The 20,885-nt window shown below is 41.8% G+C and overlaps 1 protein-coding gene across 1 annotated transcript in view; it reads right to left on the bottom strand.

The window, feature by feature from the left end:
• The window catches only part of LOC119387868 (filamin-C), an 82,399-nt gene that overhangs the window by 30,364 nt on the left and 31,150 nt on the right, over positions 1 to 20,885 (bottom strand). Inside the window, exons 13-30 of the mRNA XM_037655422.2 lie at positions 20,328 to 20,549; positions 18,741 to 18,908; positions 18,256 to 18,411; positions 17,719 to 17,799; positions 17,220 to 17,360; positions 15,776 to 15,943; positions 14,944 to 15,087; positions 13,990 to 14,073; positions 12,473 to 12,610; positions 12,054 to 12,227; positions 11,388 to 11,537; positions 10,665 to 10,748; positions 8,724 to 8,861; positions 8,311 to 8,478; positions 7,283 to 7,429; positions 2,941 to 3,024; positions 1,568 to 1,705; positions 283 to 456 (exon numbers count right to left, since the gene is read on the bottom strand). Of these exons, the coding sequence (XP_037511350.2) occupies positions 283 to 456; positions 1,568 to 1,705; positions 2,941 to 3,024; positions 7,283 to 7,429; positions 8,311 to 8,478; positions 8,724 to 8,861; positions 10,665 to 10,748; positions 11,388 to 11,537; positions 12,054 to 12,227; positions 12,473 to 12,610; positions 13,990 to 14,073; positions 14,944 to 15,087; positions 15,776 to 15,943; positions 17,220 to 17,360; positions 17,719 to 17,799; positions 18,256 to 18,411; positions 18,741 to 18,908; positions 20,328 to 20,549 (2,559 nt within the window). The remainder of the gene's footprint in view (positions 1 to 282; positions 457 to 1,567; positions 1,706 to 2,940; positions 3,025 to 7,282; positions 7,430 to 8,310; positions 8,479 to 8,723; positions 8,862 to 10,664; positions 10,749 to 11,387; positions 11,538 to 12,053; positions 12,228 to 12,472; positions 12,611 to 13,989; positions 14,074 to 14,943; positions 15,088 to 15,775; positions 15,944 to 17,219; positions 17,361 to 17,718; positions 17,800 to 18,255; positions 18,412 to 18,740; positions 18,909 to 20,327; positions 20,550 to 20,885) is intronic.

Here is a 20,885-nt window from a genome sequence, read left to right as displayed (position 1 = left end):
AGGGGGGGTTCTAATCTGCACACAAAATGCTGCACTGAGGCTTCACTCTACAGCATATACAGAAAATATTACCTACACGGCATTTCCGAAGGCTGAGATACACAAATCTTTGCTAACAAAGCAATGTTCTATAGGAAGTTTGGTTGTGGTGGTTAAAATGTAGTGCCTATCCTCTTCAGTGAGCTCAGAAACTATGCAACATCATGTTGATGCTTTCACTGGGGGCAGTGATTCAGTGAAGCAAGGTTAGTACAAATAAAAGCAGCTTTTACTTGACCTCACCTGGAACAGGTTCCCCATTGAACTTGACACTCAGGGTGTGCGTCAGTGGTTCACTTGGCTTAAAGTTGACACGGAACTTGGCATTGCCTTCAGATTGGACGTAGTTAGGCACATTGCGGCCACCGACCGACACAATAATCTCCAAATTTCCTGCTCCTGCTTGGCTGGCATCAACTGCAGCAAGCATACACGATCGATAAGCACAGTGACATGTCTTGCAAACGAGCCCGCCAGTTTCCTAAGAACCTCAAATCAGTAATTCTGAAGTTCTATTCGACAGACCTCCAAGGGTTTTTAAGGAAACTGAAGAGAGTTGCACAGCTCTAGAAGCACTAATCCGCATCAAGTTGAAAAGGTTGATGTTGAACAGAGCTTGTGACTTTGGCTGTAATTGCCTAAACTTATCCCCAGAAATATCCTGCACATTTCCGCAAGGTATGAATGTGACTTTCCATGTTTATAGTGGGCTTCAAGTGGTACTCGGAGCATCCACAGAACGTCATTTTCACAAGTGCACATACAATTGTTTTAGTTGTTACACACCGAGTTTGACATTTATTTGTGCGTATTTTTGCTGAAACATAAAGTAGTGCCCTTATGTGTTTCCTTGATTGATTTATGAATAGATGAAGTAGTTTGTAACAGGAGAGTGTTTAATAATGCCTGCCTTACATAACCGATGCAAAACAATGGTGCAGCACAAACTGTGGGAGAAATACCACATCCAAAAGAACTCTCTGACACTCGGCAGACAAGAGCCCTGCATCAACACTCTAAGAAAAAATGGACTATTTGGGGAGTATTTCTGCCACACAACAATAATCGTCATCCACCTCACATACTTTCCCCGCGTTATCACCGCGGTCCCGGCACGTCCCGGTCACAAAAGGCACGCGCATTGTCAGCGTGACGTAGCATTCTTCATAGGAAAGTGACGAGAGCCGGGTTTCCAAGAAAGGAAACGCGAGCAAGCCAGATGACGATTATTGTTGTGTGGCAGAAATACTCCCCAAATATACTCGATTTTTTCTTAGACCGTATATGTCGCATGCTGCATCAATAAGGGTGCTTGGTACAAACTGCCTTTCCATTTATATTGCTTGCAAAAAAAAAAGGTTATTAAAGTAGCACAACGGGAGCAGTAATTTTGTGATACAATGATCATCAATACAGTGCAATCTAGCTTGTAGTAACATTAGTTATGCATGGAGTGTATTTAAAAACAAAAGTGTAACGAATTTGATAACAGCTATTCACTTATAAAAATGATTTGATGGAGACTCACTCGTGAAGTAGACAGGTCGTCCAACAACTCCAGTTCCGATGTCAGCCACACGCACTTTGGAGGCATCGTAGACCTTGCTCATGAAAGGGCTTCCCGGTAGGGAGTGGCCACCCAGCTCAAGCTCTATGGTGTGGTCCCCTGATAAAAGTCATAGCAAAATAATAAATGAAAAACAAGCAGCCGACGTAGAAAAAATATCATGCATGTCACTTGTGGCACAAGTACACAGAAAGAAACACCTTGCATGGTACGATATGAACACCAATGAACTGTGCCTTAGGGCATCAAGTTTTACCAGACATTGAGTTAATAAGAAAGATAAAAATAAGACCATAAAGAACTTTTTTACATTCTAACTGATGTGCACCGTACTGAGAGCATCACACAGCTTCTAGTGACAGCATAATTATTTTGGAAAGATGAGCATCAGGAGATTACTGAGAATGTTCCATACTGTTTTCCCAGTGAAAATACCACCGCAGTGTTCAATTATATATCATTTGTGCCACTCAACTTGGAACATAACCTAAGCTGGCAAACAACTAAATTTCACCGTGCCGAGGAAGTTGTCAGTGTAGTTCATAGACATGCATCATTTTGCAATTACTCAAACCTCGTTATAACGAACACCGATATAACGAATTATCGGTTATAACAAAGTAAATGAAGAATAGTCTTGTAACAGCTACAGTGTTACAAATAAACGTTTATAACGAATTTTCGGATATAACGAAGTTATTTTCGTGCCAGATGCGATTTTGTTATAATGAGGTTTGAGTGTAGCATGTAAAGCCTTTTGATAAAAGCTGAAAAACTGACATAATGCTGCTAACCTATAATATCTAGAATGCTGCTATACTTGATACCGCATTAAATAAAAAAAAACTGTTTCACTAGAGTACTGGGTCAAATCAAAAGAGGATTTGTATAGGTGCATTAGCCAATTATGTTCACTTGTTAACATGATGGCAATAGCTTATGCATGTTTAAGGCAGGTAATTTTACCATACAGGTATATCTATGTGCCGCTACTTTTGAGCCTAAAACTTGAATGTCCTGGCAAATTTTGGGGAAGGCTCTGATATCAGTACTCAGCCAAAGATAACATTTTATATGGGAGTAACAGCCTGTTAGTTTACAACAAGCCTAGCATTCACGTTCGCGCAGCAAAAAAAGTCCAAGCCTGAATGAAACACGCAGCACAATCACAGCAGAAGCTGGAGGAGTGGCTTTCTTAGGTTTTCACCAAGTATAGTAGTCAGAGCATCCTCAAGTTTTTTTTGCATTCTTTTTAAAGTTAGCACATGACACTAACATGCGATTTTTTAAATATGTATATAGATTGTAAAGTTTCCTCGTTTGGAAAAACTCACCAACTTCTGTTGGGGTGTACTCAACACGATAACCACTGTGATGATTTCCTGTCACATGAGTCTTCAGTGAAACTTGGTTGGGACCTATAAAAGACAAGTGACAATTGAGAAATCTATGTTTAAAGTAAGTGGTGTATACACATGACCTGTTTTTAAATCAAGTAACTAGGGGTGTGCGAACATTCGAGTTTCGATTTCGAATCGAATAATACTAACCGAATAATTCGATTCGACTTTCGAATAGCTAGTGTTCGAAGTTTCGAATAATTCGACAGCATGAATATCTAAAACGCGACAAAGGCCAATGGTCCTACTAGGCTAGGGTGGGGTGGCTAAAACTAATGCTAACACCAGTACAGTAGGCCTTTCGTTAAAATCTTCACAGATATCCTGGTACAAAAGTGAGCGTATGTTTACTTTAAAGGCGATTATGTAATTTCCACGCATAAAAAAAAAACATGAGAAAACTGTCAAGCTCTTCCCAACTTCGCCTCTGAAGCGAAGACACGGACTTTTCTTGTTATAGTTCGGTCGCGTATGCAGCAGGCGCCGTAAAACATCCCGACTTCGGCTCGCGAAACCCTGCGTGATTGGACATACATATTAAAAATTGTTCACGCTGTGCAGTCGTTACTGCCGCACCGCACCACATGTTCAAAAACTCCCATCATTCCAGCGCGTAGTTAAAACACTGCTGTGAACGGACGCCCGAAGATTATTTGGCCCCGAATACCCCTGGAGATGAAGCACAATTGCGCTACCGTAGATGAAGCACACTTGAAGCCGTATTCCACGACCATAGGGGAAAAAAAGCTAGCTACCATACCCCCTCCTTTTAGCCGTCAGGAGGTTAGGAGTGCCCCTGCTAACTGGAGTGACGTATCTTCTATCAATATGCCTGTGCAGTGAGCGCCCATGAAGGCAGAAGAAAAATACCCTTCCGAACAAGCGCCAAGCCACCAAGCCGTAGCGTCCCTGATTTTTCCTTTGTCTTGCCGTAACTGGCGGTACACGCTTCGTGTTAATATACGTACTATTCGATATTCAATATTTTTGGCTACTATTTGGCACTATTCGATTCAAATTCAATTCGAGATGAAATTTCACTATTCGCACACCCCTACAAGTAACCCATTCATTCACACTATTAGCTTAATGCACAGACTACTCCAATTCACACTTTGTGAACTAAACCATAGACCAAAGGAGCACGAGTAACAAACTGCGATGTTAATAAATTAAGCGAGCTCCAAGTTTAGAAATGTGCTAGATCATGTTATTTTATTATGAGAAAACTTCGCTACCACAATGAAAAGCCAACTGCAATAACTAAACTAACAATTTTCATGCTCTAAGTCGTACGTCTAATTTATGTAGAAACGAAACATATTACCAAAGCATAATGAACAAAAATCCAGAAACATATTACCAAAGCATAATGAACAAAAAAGTAACACTGCTTAAAAAGCAACAAGGAAAAATAAAAATATCCAATGTGCTCTTAAACATTAGAGAGCTAATGCATAACGTGATCATGAGTGACCTGTACACGCTGAAAACCACACACTACTCTAATATGCCTACAAGCTGAAAATGCAGACATTCACAACAGAGAACAACTCTGCTTGCATGAACTAGCAAGGACCCAAATTAATTAATAAAATTTAAAAGCTGCATCACTGTGTTACGGTTACAGAGGGGTGTCTACACAGGTACATGACTGCTGGGAGGCATGACTGAAAAGCCCAAGCACATGGACAATCGGCAAAGTGAAAGGATACTCTCACCTAGCTTAATGCACGCAGATGACAATGAGGTAAGGAAGTGAGCACTGACAAGCAAGACAAAAGGAAGAGAAGGAGGGAATACCACAGAACAAAGCGAGCCACTGAACAGAGAGAGCACAGAGACAGATGTCTCGCGTGGCACGAAGAAGCAGCGCAGCCTACCTCTTGGCTCATGTCGACAGGACTGGGTACAGTACGACTGCCGGAGCCCTCCCCTTCAGAGAGCAGCCAACCACTATGCGAGGACACGCTCACAGAAAGATAAACAGTGCTACCAAGGGGCCACCAACTCACACCGAGAATGTAGAGGTGAGGGGAGAAGGAAAAGGGGGAGTAGAAAGAAAAAAAGAGGCAGAAAAAAGTGCAGCTGAGAATGAGGGGTGTGTGGAACAACAATAGCTGTGAGCTGCGGCCACCACAATGTGCAATAAAGGAACGAAATAACAGAGGCAAGAACGGCTGAAGGAGTAAAGCACTGACTACGGAGGGGAGCTAAAGAAGAAAAAATTACAGTTGGGAAAGAAAGCAAAAGGAGAAGCAGCATAATGGATGAGGGCGAGAAAAGAAAAGGCAACAAGACAGCAGCTTCCAGCAGTGCAGGAAGAAGAAAGGAGGAGGGAGCCGTCACGCAAGAGTGCACACACAATTGCAGGGGGAGGGGGAAGGGTGCAACATGTGGCAGTGGCCGCTGCAAGGCGATCGAGAAGCGTGTCGAAACGCAAGAGTGATCCCACCTCCTCTGTGCACACGCCACCCACGTAAGCGGCACGTTCCTCTGATCCCCTCAAGCAGAAGAGACGGAACCCCTTTCAAGATGCAATGAGAGTTCCGCCTGGCTCCCTTCCAGACCCTGCGTCGTGTTCTCGGTTCTCTTGAGCAAACTCATTTTATACGAATCTCGCATCTCTCATCGTTTCTTTTTTCTCTTTTCCTATGACTTCTTTTTTATATTGTTTGAACAGCTTCTGAGTTACAGGATGCAGTGGTGCCTGTTTGTATAGGGCTGTGCTGGTGGCCCAACACGGAGCTTAGTGTGTGCAGCGAATCGAAAAGGTTTAAATATAATGCAAGCAAGCTATGTGACCTTTCGTCCATGCCTGCATTTGTGTGCACCGGAGCATTCTAATAATGCACAACCTTCTCACCAGCCCACTTTTATAACACAGGGGCATTCTAGTAATGTTTGCTAGTAGCAGTTGTTAACAATGTACACCGTCAATTTTGTGAAGGACTGTACTCGGAACATTGTACAACTAGAGGAAAATAAATCTAAACTTTTTTTCTCTCACAGCAGTGATGGGACCACAAGGATTGGAAAACATATTTTAACTCTGGCCTCACATAGTTCCTTGCAGCCTAATGATGCACATTTAGAGTGCACAAATGACATTAGGAATGGAAATTTAGGTAACATCAGAACGGTATCTTACTTAGAAGATACATTTACATTAGCACCAAGAATATATTATGTAGATTAGGTCAATTGTGTAGACTTGTTTATTCCAATATGCATTTAGCAATTTTGGTGCTTGGGTGCTGTGCACAGTGACAAAGCATCGTGTTTCCCACAACCACTTCACATGCACTTATTTTCAGCACAAAGTGCCATAAAATAGTTAAAAGTAGAACATAGATATCAAAATTCAGTTTCCAAAAAAATTTGGTAATGCTAAATGCTGCAGCTCACTGGATTATTGTTCAGATTTTGCTAGGACTTTTTTTTTTGCATAAAAGAAAGAGACCTATAAGCAGCAATAAATAATCATGACTTTAGCACTATGACAGCATATCGACCCGAGTGTGGTATCGCAGATTCTGTGGCATTTTCAAGGACTTTGGTCTTTTTCGTGCAGTAAGAGTCTTCAAAGTTAGCCAGTTCAATTTGATGAAGAAAAGAAGAGTTGACTTAAATGTAGTTCTTTATTCAATATCGGCCACGTTCAGTGATGCATCGCCATGGTCTGTGAAATCGAAGCTAGCTAGATTAAACACTCGAAGCTCTCAATCACACCTGCTTTTAAATTTTTTTGACATTTTACAGGATGTCCATCTTCCACACTTCATAAATACCACATTATCTCCTGGACGAGAAGTTTTATTAATCATTCAAGCTTAACAGTTTCGTTTTTAACAACTAGGAAATAATAACAACAGACTATCTTTAGAGCAAGCATAAAAGGACCATGGAAGTCTGTTTATTTTATCAGATGTCCAGATTAACAGGTGTGCATTAAATCTATGGGCAACTGTATGAAAGACACATGTCATGCGCGGTGGTTGCATCCAGCAATGAAGGCTGCAAGATAAAAAGTGCTTAATGGTGCTAGAATAGGGATACACAAGCCCACGGACTATGAACAGTTAATAATAAACTATAAGCTCCACAGGTAATATGTGCAGTTCATTAACGAAGTAGGATTGTGTACATTTATTTAACAACAATGCGCACGTGAAAAACTGAGCATTTAAAAAAAATTCAATACTATAAAGATGTATAAGCTTAACAGGGTTTGTCTCGTGGAGAGTCCACCATGTCTTAAAGTGAGCATGCTTACCCATCACTGAAGCTGACAACTGCCCAACGTCTTGTCCATGAGTGTCGACAACAAATGCAGCAGGCCGGTTGATAGCCACTCGTTCGATGCCTTCTCCCACAACCTTTATTTTGGACAAATCCACCACTTGGCACTCGAATGGGCTGCCTGCAAGTCACATATGAGAAATAACTCGTCGTCAGCTTACAGCAGTTTACTCATCTCATCAGCACCCATCACCCATCTATCAAGCACCCATCTAATTAACATAAAGGCTGGAAGAATTCCACCTGTGCACTTCATGGTCAACAAATTCGACTCAGGTGTTATCAAAATGTATCAACATATTCAGCATTTTACATGCTGTCACACAATCAAATGATGAGTTCTGTACTGTATTTGTTACTGGGGAGAACGTGTAAATAAAACAGCACAGTGTACCCTGTTGTCCTTTATGAAAGGGAACACGCGTGCGTGTGGCCTGCGCTATGCGGTGGCTGCCTACATTGCCATCAACCGACAGCTAAAGAAAGCGCGCCCGCTTTTAACGTCACCTATTGGCAATCAAAATAACGGGTCAAGGGCGGTGGACGCAACGTTTATAGAACTAGAAACGTTGGGTGGACAAGCACTGTTAGATTACGCTGCCTCTCCACTCAAGTAAGCGGCGATGCCTGCAGCACGTTGTCTGGTGGCAACAAATCGAGCGTCGTGCACCAGCACAGCACGAGTTGCAGACTTCGCCTGTTGCGCGAGCGGAGAGGCAGCGTAACCTAACAGCGCTTGTACACTGGCCATGACTCATTATTGCGCTTGCAAATAGATGACGCCAAAAGCGGGCATGCTTTCATTAGCTGTCGGTTGACGGTGCTGTAGGCAGCCGCCGCAAAGCACCGGCCACGCGCTCGTGTTTTCTTTTTCATAAAGGACGACAGTGCACATACTATCTAGCTCATTGCAACACTGAGGTAATCCTAGCAGTACCAACTTATGCACATTACAAATGTGAAGATGAACTATCCAGGAAAGAAAGACGCAAGAAGGCACACCTGGTACATGGTCTCCATTAAAGCGAACGTCAATTACATGTGGCCGGTCATCGGTCGGTGTGAATGTAATGGCATACTGCGTGGTTGACTGAGCCTGGGGAGTTGTGGGGACTCTGCCGTTGTTCACCATGACCTCGAGATTTCCAGGACCCGCATGAGCTGTTTCCACTGAAATGTGAACGCTGTACATGAGAACATGAACCAAGAAGCCCAAACAAATAAAGCTAGTACCACTGCCGAGGTGGTGTGTTTAGGAAACAGCAAGTCATGTACTATACATGAAGTTGTACAGCACAATCACCTGTATCTTTCATGACATTCGTTCAGCTCACATTTTGCATACGTGAAGCAGCTAAGGTAATAAATGTTTTACTGCAAATAAATGCTAATAAAACCTTTAATAGTGTACCTACCAAGGAAGGTGACAGGTTTCCCAACAAACCCTCTGGGCACCTCACGAACTTTGATTTGATGAGCATCAAACACTTTGCAGACAAACGGGCTGCCTGCGATCGGAGATCCTTGGTGGGACACGTGAATCTTGTGTTCCCCTGCAGTAGAAGACCCTTGATATAGTGCTATAAATTTTGACATGCAGTGAATACATGCATCCTCAGTATCTAGTTCTTTAGACAAGCATTAAAAACACCATGGTTTACTTTAGTGACGGGACACAGTGCGATACAGAGACACACAGATGCAGTTGTCTGTTCCATCTTGGATGCGCTATGCCAGTGGCAGTTAGTATGACTCATTGACAAGCCCAACATACAATATTAGTTGACTTTGTTGCCACTCCCCCCGATCCACCTGAACTTCCCCTGCCCTTTTACAGGGGTAGTGAAAAGAAAATGAAGCTGCCCGGATCTAATTTTCCCTGCTTCAACAAGGATTAGATATGCAGATTCCGAAATATTTCGGCGCTCTATTCAGTCTATAATTAATGACGCCCGTTTGAAATCGCAGTTTTCTTGGGCTCCTAAACAACTATGCGGCCCTACTGGCCGCCATAGGCACTAACGTGTTACGTCATGCTAAGGGAAGTTATAAACACAGCGTTAGCTTTCTTTTGCTCTAAAATAATATATTTATAGGAACCTAGAAAAGAAACAAATAACACAGCAACTTTTGCACTCTGAGTTGTACACTGTGCAAGTACAGCACTTGATCTGCTTGCTTCCGCTTTCAAGTACATCCGGGCTCCGTCATGTGTGTATTCTTGCCTTCACTCACACGGTGCAGTGTCCCAGTTTTTTAGAGACGATAGTCTTTCTTGGGGAACTTAAACGCAGAAATTTTGGTCTGTCTGTCTGTCTGTCTGTCTGTTTGTCTGTCACCCGATTCAGCGACCCGGCCAAAGTTGAACCACTTGCTTACCGCCAACCCATCTTGAACTGGTACGGCTGTTCATACTTGTGAACGCTGTCGATCAAAAAGTAAATATTACGCATACCTGAGGCGCAACATCACTAGGTAAGTATTACGCGATGTGTTCCTTTAATAGAAAGTACAAAGATACGTAATTCTAAAGACCCTAGTTTCTTAAGCTGCGTTGAAAATGCCATATGCGCGCCGACGAACGCCCTCTGCCACGGAGGAAGGAAACCCTCTGCACAAGCTCATGTTTCCTGACGTATTGCCAGATGGCGTCCATATCTCATGCAGCGCCTCATCTATCGTCTTTATGTGGCATTTGCAGCGGAGCACGCATATACACGGCCAATTTTTCTTTCTGGTTGCGTTAAGTTGTGTTTTACGGCATGTTCTGAATGGCTTAGTCCTCGCTATGCAGACCGTGTGCGTCGTCAGATATTGCCGTAAAACTTATCAAAGTGGAAACAACGTTCGCTTTCACAAGCTGGCAGCCTCACAATTGAGACGGTATGATGCTACGAATCTCGGCCAACTATGGCTCAGCAAACATCACTGCGTCGCCATGTTTTGTCGTCGACAGAGACTTTCCATTGCCTGACCTAAAGTGACATCAGCTGTACAGTTGAGGGGAACGTGAGCTGGGAAATTGCAATGTGATTTTATAGTCATTAAATGAACCCGGACAATGAAACGAGTCGAGGTATAGTATTGAATGGACGGCCAGGATTCCGAATACACAGGTAGTTGAAAATTTTCAAAAAACTCTTCACGACCCCTTTAAGTTTCTCCTCTGGGTGTTGTGCCATCTCAGTATAGACAATCACTCAGTGGTGAAGCTAGTGAACGAGCAAAACCTTGTTCATTAAAAATAGGGTATATGCTCTGGTTTGATGTGAAAATGCAGAGCAGCTGAGAATGTACCTTACAATGAATGAACAGGGGTGAAAACAAACAATTATAATCCTTGCAGAAACACTTACCAGCCTTGGTGGGTGAGAATTCAACCTTGAGATTTCTGTCTCCAGCGTCCTTGAGTGAACAAGGCAGTGGAGAACTGTCGGGACCTGCACGCATCAACACTTGTCAAAAGTATGCAGGTTTTCATATTACGGGCCTCTTGAGCCATACAAAAACTCTTTCAAGTTTACTTAGGTTCGCAGTGGCTACCAAGTAATTGGTGTACAGTATGGTCCACTGTTAAAGGAAATGCTCAAATGTACACCGCTCGTATTGCTGACACCCTAATTGCAAGTGGCTATGGAAACAGTGTCTGTGAAGTAATGCACAGATGTGTCGAAAGGAGTCAGAACTGCCAAACCCAAGTCATCTGCTTCAATTAAAGGTGACTGAGCTCTTGTGAGAGACCAAAATCCCAACAATCTGCATGCAAGTGTTTCCTGTACACATATCAAAGAACTTCAAAAGCACAGATGCTAAGAAAACTTCCTGATTATGGCCATTTATTTTCAGAGGGCAAAGTAGACCGTGCGAATGGAAGAACACAAATCAAAGGATACGTTATCCTCACGCACAATTAATGTAAACCAACTGGCCAATAAGAGTGTTTTTCACAGCACAATCAGTTGAAGTACATTTACATTTTAAACACATAGGCATACAAGGAAATGAAAAGCATGAAATGTGTGAAGTTTAATTCATGTAAGCTAGGAAAAAGTGGCAACAGCTCAAACAACATCGCTTACCTTCGACTTTGACAGTCAGATCCTGCTCTTTTCCTGCAGCATTCTGGACAACAAAGCCAACCACTTTGTTCACCGAAGCAGCAGCCAACGTGGAGACGTCCATGGCTGTAATCTTTCCACCATCGTGAACTTTTACCTTGAAGGGACTTCCTGCAGAATATAGGTGTACATGCGGTTTATAACACAAAATTTATTTTATGAATATGGTTACATTTGCAAATGTAACCACTGTTTTCTGATGAAAGATAAGAACCACATACAGAGGATATGATCAAGTTACATTACAAACTTGTATAAATGTTTTAACAGCTTCACATTTAAATTTATGTGTTGCATTATTTTTATTCTGAGAATGAGAATTCTTTTTCCTTTCTTATTTTCTTTCATTTTCGACAATGGCTTCCCACATCAAATTGCTTGCTGTGGTGTAAGTCATAGAACACTACACATGAAAGGATGACTTGACATAAAATGACAAAGAATTTTTTTTATTGAGCCTAATGTCATAGTGCGCACAAACACTTGAATTCAAGAACAAACGAGACCTTATCAAAAGTGCATAAAAAATTTTTTTCTGCAGCATGCCGTCATAAAAAAAAGAAGGAAAGCGAGAGAAAGCAGGCCTCAAAATGCATAGGAAGGCCACTCATGAAAAGCTGTCAGTACCTGGCACAGGTTCCTTGTTGAAGCTGATGCTGATGATGTGATCTGACCCATCATTAGGCACAAAGGAAACAGCGAACTTGGCCCCACCCATGGGGTGGACCACAGTGGGGACATCGCGGTTGCGAGAGGTCACCGAGATGGCAAGGTTGCCTTCACCAGCGCACCCCACATCAACTGCAAAGAGGTTTCAAGAAAGAAGAATGTCATGCACAAGAAATTCAGCCAGGCAACATTCCTTGTTGCCAGACCTAAAGGCACGGCTTACACCCCAGTCTGTCTATGCCATTACAAATGCAAGGGCATTACAAGGGGTTAGCCTTGATGCAGACTGAAAAAATGTAGGTGTGTACTGTTGGTGTATGTGCTAACACAAATGCCATCTCCCGTAAGCAAGAGACCACTTTCGCTCAGATGCTCACCTGTAAACTGGACTGGTTTTCCTAGTGTGCCTTGCGATACAGCACTCACATCCACCTTATGGGCACTGTAAGCTTTTACGGTCGCCGGCGTGCCTGCAAGCAGCTTCCCAGCATGCTCCACCTGCACCATGTATGGTCCTGCAAGCCAGCACAAAAGTGATGGTATCACTTAACCCTGCAACAAATTCTGAAGTAACTACCTCTGGCCCTCTTCCACTCACCCAGCACAGAGTGGGCATGAAATGTTAGCTTCAGTGCAATAACGAGTTGTATGAAATGTTAACTTCGGTGTGCCAAAGACAAAGCCATGCATAGAGACAATGATTGTCATTGTCATTGCATCTTTGTCCAAGCTGCACTGAACAACTGCACAAGCTGCACATACAACTTGCACCAGTTCGCTCGAAGGAGTGCTCCTCCTTCGAGTCCCTCTGTTACAGACTTTTCTTTTTCTGAAATGTCGTCCTTAGCTTGTTACCTGAGTTGTGCTATGTAGATAACTGTTGCTCATTATGGCAAACTGTACCAACACAACCTTCAATGACTGTATTTTCACTGCGTCTCCAAATACAGATTTGCATCCAGATCACTTCTTGTGCTGAGCACATATCCACACTTGCATTGAGAGCCGATTTGTACTGACTACATCGGTACTCAGAGCCTCAGAATCCATATACATAGTGAATGGCACATGCAAATCCAATTATATTGTGGCACTACAACAAAAACCAGCACGGTCACTATCCCAATAGGCTGTAGTAGCACTGCCTCTTGGAATAGTTAATGGACGATATAAATAATACATTTGTGCTAGTGTGCACGTAACAATAGCCATGGTAGCATCACCATGTACAGCCATTTTCTCTCACATTGGCATTTGTGTTCCACTTAAATTATTTGTGAGCTCCTAAACTCAATTTTCATGCTTGAGAATGCTCACACACCTGATAATTATTCAGATATAAGCCGTGTATTTTATTAATGCTACAGAGTTTTTATACCTTAAAACAGTCGCTGCATCTTGTTACACCCTCTAATTCCCCCCCTTTACTCGAAGTGAGGTCAAAATTTGGGATATCAAACACAAAATTTTTTCTTCAAGTTATGCAACTTCTAAATAAGAACATTGAAAGCTGCTACAATGTACCTTCTAGATTTTAAGAAATGTAGGGGTTAGATATGAGGTTCTTTCTGTGCTAGATCGCAATTGTCTCAGATTATTTGTACAGGCTGAGTTTCATACAGGGCATGCATTAACAAGCATAATTTTACGTGATAGTTTAGTTATTTAAGCAGTTTCCTTTTTAATGATCCCAGACGAACTAAAAACCTCAGAACTAAGCTGCAAAATTGGGAAGCAGATGTACCTAGTTGAAATGATGAGTGTACTGTTGCAATGAAGCCACATTTAAAAAGTAAGGGAAATATGAAAGAGCGGTTATGTCATTACTTCATGTACATTTCGTTTTCGCAGAGCAAGCACGTACCAAAAACAGTCGTACTATAATGACACTTACCAACTTCGTCAGGGACAAACTCGACATTCAGTCCTCCTCTTGAACTGCGGCTTACTTTGGCAGGAATCTTTTTGTCGTGCGGAGCTACAAGAAAATAATACAAGGCAGAAATTATCGTGTAGCTTTCCATTTACAGTAGACTCTCAATAAACGAAACTCTCTTAAATAAAATTGCTGCTTAAATGGAACAAGTGCCTCTAACATGATTGGTTTTGTGCTTGAATTCTGCACCCCTTTTCATCGCTCAGTAAACGAAACTCCTGTTAAATGAAACATATTTTCCTGGTCCCTTCAGCTTTCGTTTAACAGGAGTCTACTGTACTTTCAACCTTTTAAACAGTGTCCCACTGAAAAAAGAAATAGTAGTAAGACCAGAAAATGGCTGGTGTGAGGACATTTATTTAAAAGCCCTTTTATTCATTCATTATCTTGTATTTCCTTCTTGCCAGGAGGACACATTTTCATGTAGGGGCTGATTTGCGCTGCATGCAAACTACAATAGCAAAATTTTTTTAAGAAGCGCAGGGCATAGTTCCTTTTTCTTTTGCTCTTTACTGTAGATTACAAAGACGTCAGTTCATTTAATGATTAGATTTCCCTAGCAAATATTTTCTGCTGTTATCGAATACTCCTATGCAAATATATTTTCGATCTTTGTCTTTCGATATCTTGAGGTTTCATTCATCACCGCTCAATTTCGGTGCAAAAGGATGCTTACTATAATGCGACTTTCCCCACGATCTGCCTTTCACTTTCATGAATAAAGGTATTCAAGACAAATCTTTCTATACCGCTATAGGTGCCACAATGAGATGTGCCTGATATGTGGGCGTGTGCCAAATTGAAATGGATTTATTTAATAAGGATGCTGATGCAATTACTCTTACGCAAAACTACGTGACCCAGGTGTAAGCAACCACAGCTACAATTTTTGAATCAAATGCCAGAACTTACAGACAATGGTCACCCGCAGCTGGTCTTCATCAGACACCCCCGACACATGAAACCTGCTGGGGTGATTAACAGGCACTAGCTCCAGAGAACTCAGGTCTAATGAGCATTGGTTCACATCAGACACTTGAAGCACCACTGGGCAACCTGCACGAAGCAAACAATGCAGCACCATATAAATGCCATTCAAGAATTACCTCTGTTCATTCTGGTGTCTTAACGAATGTCCAAATTTATTACCAACACAAACAGTAAAATGATACAAGGAAGTACCCATATATTATTATTGGAAATAGATACAGCACACCTGTGCATGTGCGTTTTTCTAAACTAGTACGTAATACACAGTTGTCCAATGATTTCAAGCTTTGTAATGCTGTATGCTTTGCATGCCTTGGCATGTTGTATTTTTCCATGTAAAATATTTGCCTGAGAAATGTGATTATATCCATTGTGCAATACAACTGTACTAATTTAGATTATTTAAAAAAATGGTGTTCACAAGGTACTGCCTATAATGTCAGTAGTCTGAATTTGTTGCATAGGAAAAAAAATTTTTGTGTTTTTCTTTACCACATGATGGAAACAAGTGCTTTGTGCCATTCATATGGGAGATGAAACTGCGACTACATGCATTGCTTGAATGCTTTTTGATTATGTAACAAAGTGGCAGCTGTGTACTTCCTGCCTGCAATACTGAGACAACATTAAGTCTTTGTGGGAAGTTAAAGATAGCAGAGTAATCGCTAACACTTAACATTGCCTGTAAATGATTCAGACCCATACAGTCTCAAACAAGAAATCACTGATCAGTTTCGAAAAACAAATTACCTACCTGGCACATTCTCCCCATTGAACATGATGCTGACCACATGGGGCACAGGTCGCAGAGGTTTGAAGCTGACCAGGCACCGACCACTGTTGAGCACCTGCACTTGGTTGGGAACTTCGCCATTGTTCACGGATATTTCCAGCTGCCCCTCACCAGCTCTCGATGCATCCACTGCAAATTGTTTTAATCAGTTCCGTTTGCAACTGACATGATATGGGTAACACTTAAAAAAATATTAAAGGACCTCGACACCAACTTTTTGGTGTTTCTGTCACTCTTTCAACATGAAAGTTTACTAAGTGCTTCACTATTACAATAGAGCTCTCTCCTGTAAAAGCATTGCATGCCGTTGCTTCAGTGTTTAAAAATCAATTTTACTCGTAGGACATATGAGCCAAACTAATGGGCACGGCAAGATATTTATTGTGTAACCATCTCAAGATACACTTAGTAGCTTACTATCAATGGTGACCATTTCTAACCAGCACCACATAATCTGAATCAACTACCGCAGATGGTGCAACTGTTGTTATGCTTATTCTGCAAGACTACATGCAGTGCCTCCTACAGAATAATATTTTTATAGCATCTTGCTTGTGTTCCTGAAACATGTTTAATTGTTACATTCTGTGGTCTATTATTTTCCAAACTGCTATGCCTTTTTAGAATGGAACAGCTCAATCTATATTTGCTCTTTGTGCTTTTGATACTGTCCTACTGTCACTAATTTCGTTCACTTCCATACCCATCATCCTTGTTTGAATACTCTACCTTTTTACATGGTATGCTGCTGGACATTATGGGTGACAAAATATTAGCTGAACAAAAATCATGTAGCAGCGTAGGCATTAACCGTGTCAACTCAAAGCAAATTACAAGAAGCGCAAAGCTTCTATGCTCATGCCATCACATATGTTACGTCTAGTCTTTTTAAAAAAAGACAGACGAGCAATGAGTTGATAGCATGGTGCATTTAGGTACTTCAATGTTTATTAGTACCCTCTTAATATGACAGTGCTGTGTACGTCAGTGCAGCCGAATGTGCATAAATGTAAAGTAAAGCGTAACTTCAAATGAAATCTAAGCACTGTGTTCATTTCGTCGGCATTTAGTGTGGCAACAGAATACTTCTGCAAGAGCTTCTTGAACACCAAGAAATTTAATCTTTCCACACATAATGCCACTTGTAGAAAAAACTGAAAGAAAGGGAAAGTAATCAAGAACTTCAAGACCACCATGTTAATCACCATGTTGACAAAGAAACTTCATTCTCTTCGCCCTCATAATGCCAGTTCAATATTGCACTTTGTACCAAACAAGGCTTTCAAAATCGAAGGAAGCAATTTCTAGTTGCACTAATGGATGAAAAATGTTACTTGCTAATTATCGTAAAAGTGACAACTTAACTTGAGAATGGCAGTTATGTTTGGCAGGTGTAGTTACTTGCCTTGGAACTGAGATGTTTGGCCTACGACACAGGACTGTGGCACATCACTAAGGGTGATGCATGAAGCATCATAGGCCTTTGACACAAATGGACTGCCCGGAACCTTTTGACCGCCAGCTGTAACTTCGATTTGGTAGGTACCTGCAAACCAAGACAGAGAGTCGCGGTTGTTCTGTTGAAGGTGCGAAGCAGTGACAGCTGGTGCATTACTATGCTTAGTAAAGCTCGCAATGTTTCGTGCAGTATCGTTTGCAATACAAAAGGAAAGAAACTATATAGGCGAAGCCTTGACATCACTTTCCTGAAGCTGCACGAGTGAATGAAATTTTCTGCAAATGTGGCCTGAAGTTCCATGACACTGCAAAGCAGTTACCACAATAGGTGTTAAATTTAATGACAAAAATGGAAGTATATGTGACATTTCTGAAACGTAACTGCATGCAGTGAGTAAACACTTTAATAAAGTTATCATTCATTCATTCATTTATCTTTGCCTCACCAGCTTCCAAGGCTGTGAACTCCACGACATGGCAGTCTGGGCGCTCCACGACAACAGGTTGTATCCTCGATTTCCCAGGTCCTAATGACAGAAGAGGGTACTATATAGAGCTGCAAACATCACACCTTGCAACACAAAAACCTTTTCACTTCTTTTGACAATCACTGTAGTTGAGGACATGGGTGCTTAGTTTTTACATGCACAGCACATGTGTTCAAGTCATTCAAGCTAAAACTAACTGAAAGAAGGAAAGATGTGCCCAATGTATGCCATGCAGAGAAGGGATAGCTAATGGTATGGCAATTAATAAATACATCACGGAAAAAGGAAAACAGTGAGGGGCTGCGGGAGATCAGACAAACAGGGGGAATAGGGAAATGCACAAGTAAGGATAGTTGTAATTGGCACTTGTCAATCATTAGAGAATGGTGAATGTGGAAGGGCATTTGTTCTGCACTGGACCTAATCTGATCAGTAATGATAAGGATAAATGTGACGATGACAAGGCAAGTATAGTAGTTGCAGCTAAGGGCACACCTTTGATGTTGACTTTTATGTCGTCTTTACTGCAGCCTGGGGCGTGCACTTCAAAGCTGGCAGTCTTGCCACAGCTGAATGTCTGCAAGGTCTGGCCCCTTGCCGACACTGGGCCCCGTTTAGGCACATCTCGAACCTCGCACTTCCATGGGGAACCTGCACAAACAGGGCAATGCAATCGTAATTGGTGCAAAAAAGAGAATAAGGATGCACTAAACCCAGTTTCAAGAAAGCTATAACTTCTTGTGAAATGAATTTGGGTGGGCACCATGTAAAGGCATCAAGTCCAAATGCTCTACACAAGGATACTAAGGAATGCTTTTTAATTAGTGTTGTCTTACTACAAGACCTATAGAGTATGCAAATTGCCCATAAATTGTGCAACATAACGGAATCATTAGAAAATGTTGCTTGCAATATTAATAACTGTTCTATTTTTTTCAAAAATATCTGGGAAAAGACAAAAAAAAGGAAAATAAGTTCACCTGGAACCTTCTCGCCATTGAATTTCATCTCGACTGTGTGCACAGTGGCTGTGCGAGGAACAAATGAGGCAAGGAAGCGGTGGCCACCAAGCGGTTTGACGTGGCTTGTGACATGGTCGCCATTCACCATGATCTCTAGGTTGCCCGAGCCAGCTTCAGCACCATCAACTGTAAAGCAAAATAATTACATTGATGTATATGGACACTCTTGTACTACACAATGAGAACAAAATGAAGAAATGATCCAACTGTGGACAGTTATAAACAAGGGTACACATTAGTACAAAACCTTCATACCAAATTGGACATGAATTCAGTAGGGCCAATCTAACATGGATCTTACGGAATGTGCTATATAAAGTAAAGACTAGGCTTTGAAGACATTGCAACAAGGAGAACATATACTACCATGAAGCAAGTCAGCAAGCCCTACATAAAGGAACCCAGCTTCAAATATCAAACTACACAGCACAAATTTATTTATTTCTGCTGTAAACTACGTAGTAAAGACAGCTAAATAGGTGTATATAACACACATCACAGACTGCTAAATGTACGTGGAGGGCATTGAAAATGCATGTAACTTAACAACATTGTAAGTGGACAACAAGAGAGAGACCACTACAATATGTGTACTAATATAATAGCATTCGCAATTACAGGACAAAAGAACTGGATGCAGTTGAATGCATGCATAAAGTAGCCACAAAATGTAGGTAGTGGAAGTGTAGTTAGCTACACGAAAGAGAAAAAAATTTACAGTGCATACACAGTGATAACTGTGCATGCAATGGTGCTTCAACTGTGCAAAATGTTTCCACGGTAACCTTGTTTATTAATTCCGACCGTTGTTGTTCACTCATTTAGTTCGTGTAGTATGTATACCATGTGCTTCTGTTTGATCGCTGTGAAGCTGCCCAGTGTATGAGGTGGGCAGGTTCCCCAAAAGCTTCTCAATTTAACTTTTTTGCCTGGTCATCCTCGCAGCCTTGTTGCAAATCAACTCAATTCAATTCAATTCAATAATAAATGTGCAGGCTTCAGGGCACATTCAGTGCCTTCATACAGCTGCAAAGCCCCTAAAGCCATAGTGCAGTGCTCTAGAGCTTACAATAAAGGCATTCATTCTACACATGAAAAAAAAAATCACTATTAATGATAATTGTTCACTCATCACTGCTTCTGTTCAATAACGATGCCTGGTGCAACAAAAACACTCTTCCACATCTGCATATTTTCAATACAGCCAGTCTTGTTGATAGCATAGGAGCTGTGCACTAATGCATAAGTAGATAAAAGCATGAAATGATAATCAATGAAAAGAAAGTATTAGTGAACCGATGACAATTCCAAACAAGCTTACTGTATATGTATTAAGTAAACTGACTAAATGTATAGTCAGGCTAACAAACACAACTGCACAAAAAGAAACCAGAAAGCTGGCAAATTGTCACAAACAAAGTAACGCAAAGAAGTCAGACATCAAATTATGAAATGGTGTGCAAACTAAGCAACAAAAGATGTCAAATGAATGCTCAAAATATCGAGCGGTCTCGCAGTCACAGAAAACACTGCAAGTACACTTACTCTCAAACTCCACGGGATGTCCGACCACTCCATTGGGAACGTCTCCCACTTTTATCTTGGTGGCGTCAAAGGCATGACTTCGGAAGGGGCTACCTGGCAGTGGCCGTCCCTGCAGCTTCACTTCAATGACGTGCTCGCCAACTTCAGATGTGATAAACTCGACGTCTATCTCTCCAGGATGTGGCACATCCATGTGCACAGGGAACTCTCGTCCAGTGGGCGCTAATTAGACAAAACAAGGATGCAAGCACCCAGTCAGGCACAGGCACTGGATTAAGAGACCACTTTATATTAGAGAGTTTGAGAATTGGGGACCCAAGACGCTGGGTCCCCAAGCTGCGTTGGGCAGCCTGCTCTTGTGTTCGGATGATCAGCAGAGTTTGAGAATTGGGCTGAACGCAGGCTGCATTGGGTCAAGCACACGGAATGCCACACGTGGCGAAATTGAAATCATGCGAGACGCGGTTCATACTGCGCCGTGGCGCACACTGCGTCTGTGTCGTCTCGTTGGTGACCCAAGACGCTTGGGGACCCACGCTAGTTTTCGATTTTTGCGTC

The sequence above is a fragment of the Rhipicephalus sanguineus genome, chromosome 3 (genome assembly GCF_013339695.2).
Source record: "Rhipicephalus sanguineus isolate Rsan-2018 chromosome 3, BIME_Rsan_1.4, whole genome shotgun sequence".
Taxonomy (NCBI): Eukaryota; Metazoa; Arthropoda; class Arachnida; order Ixodida; family Ixodidae; genus Rhipicephalus; species Rhipicephalus sanguineus.
This window is presented reverse-complemented; position numbering and strand designations above follow the sequence as displayed.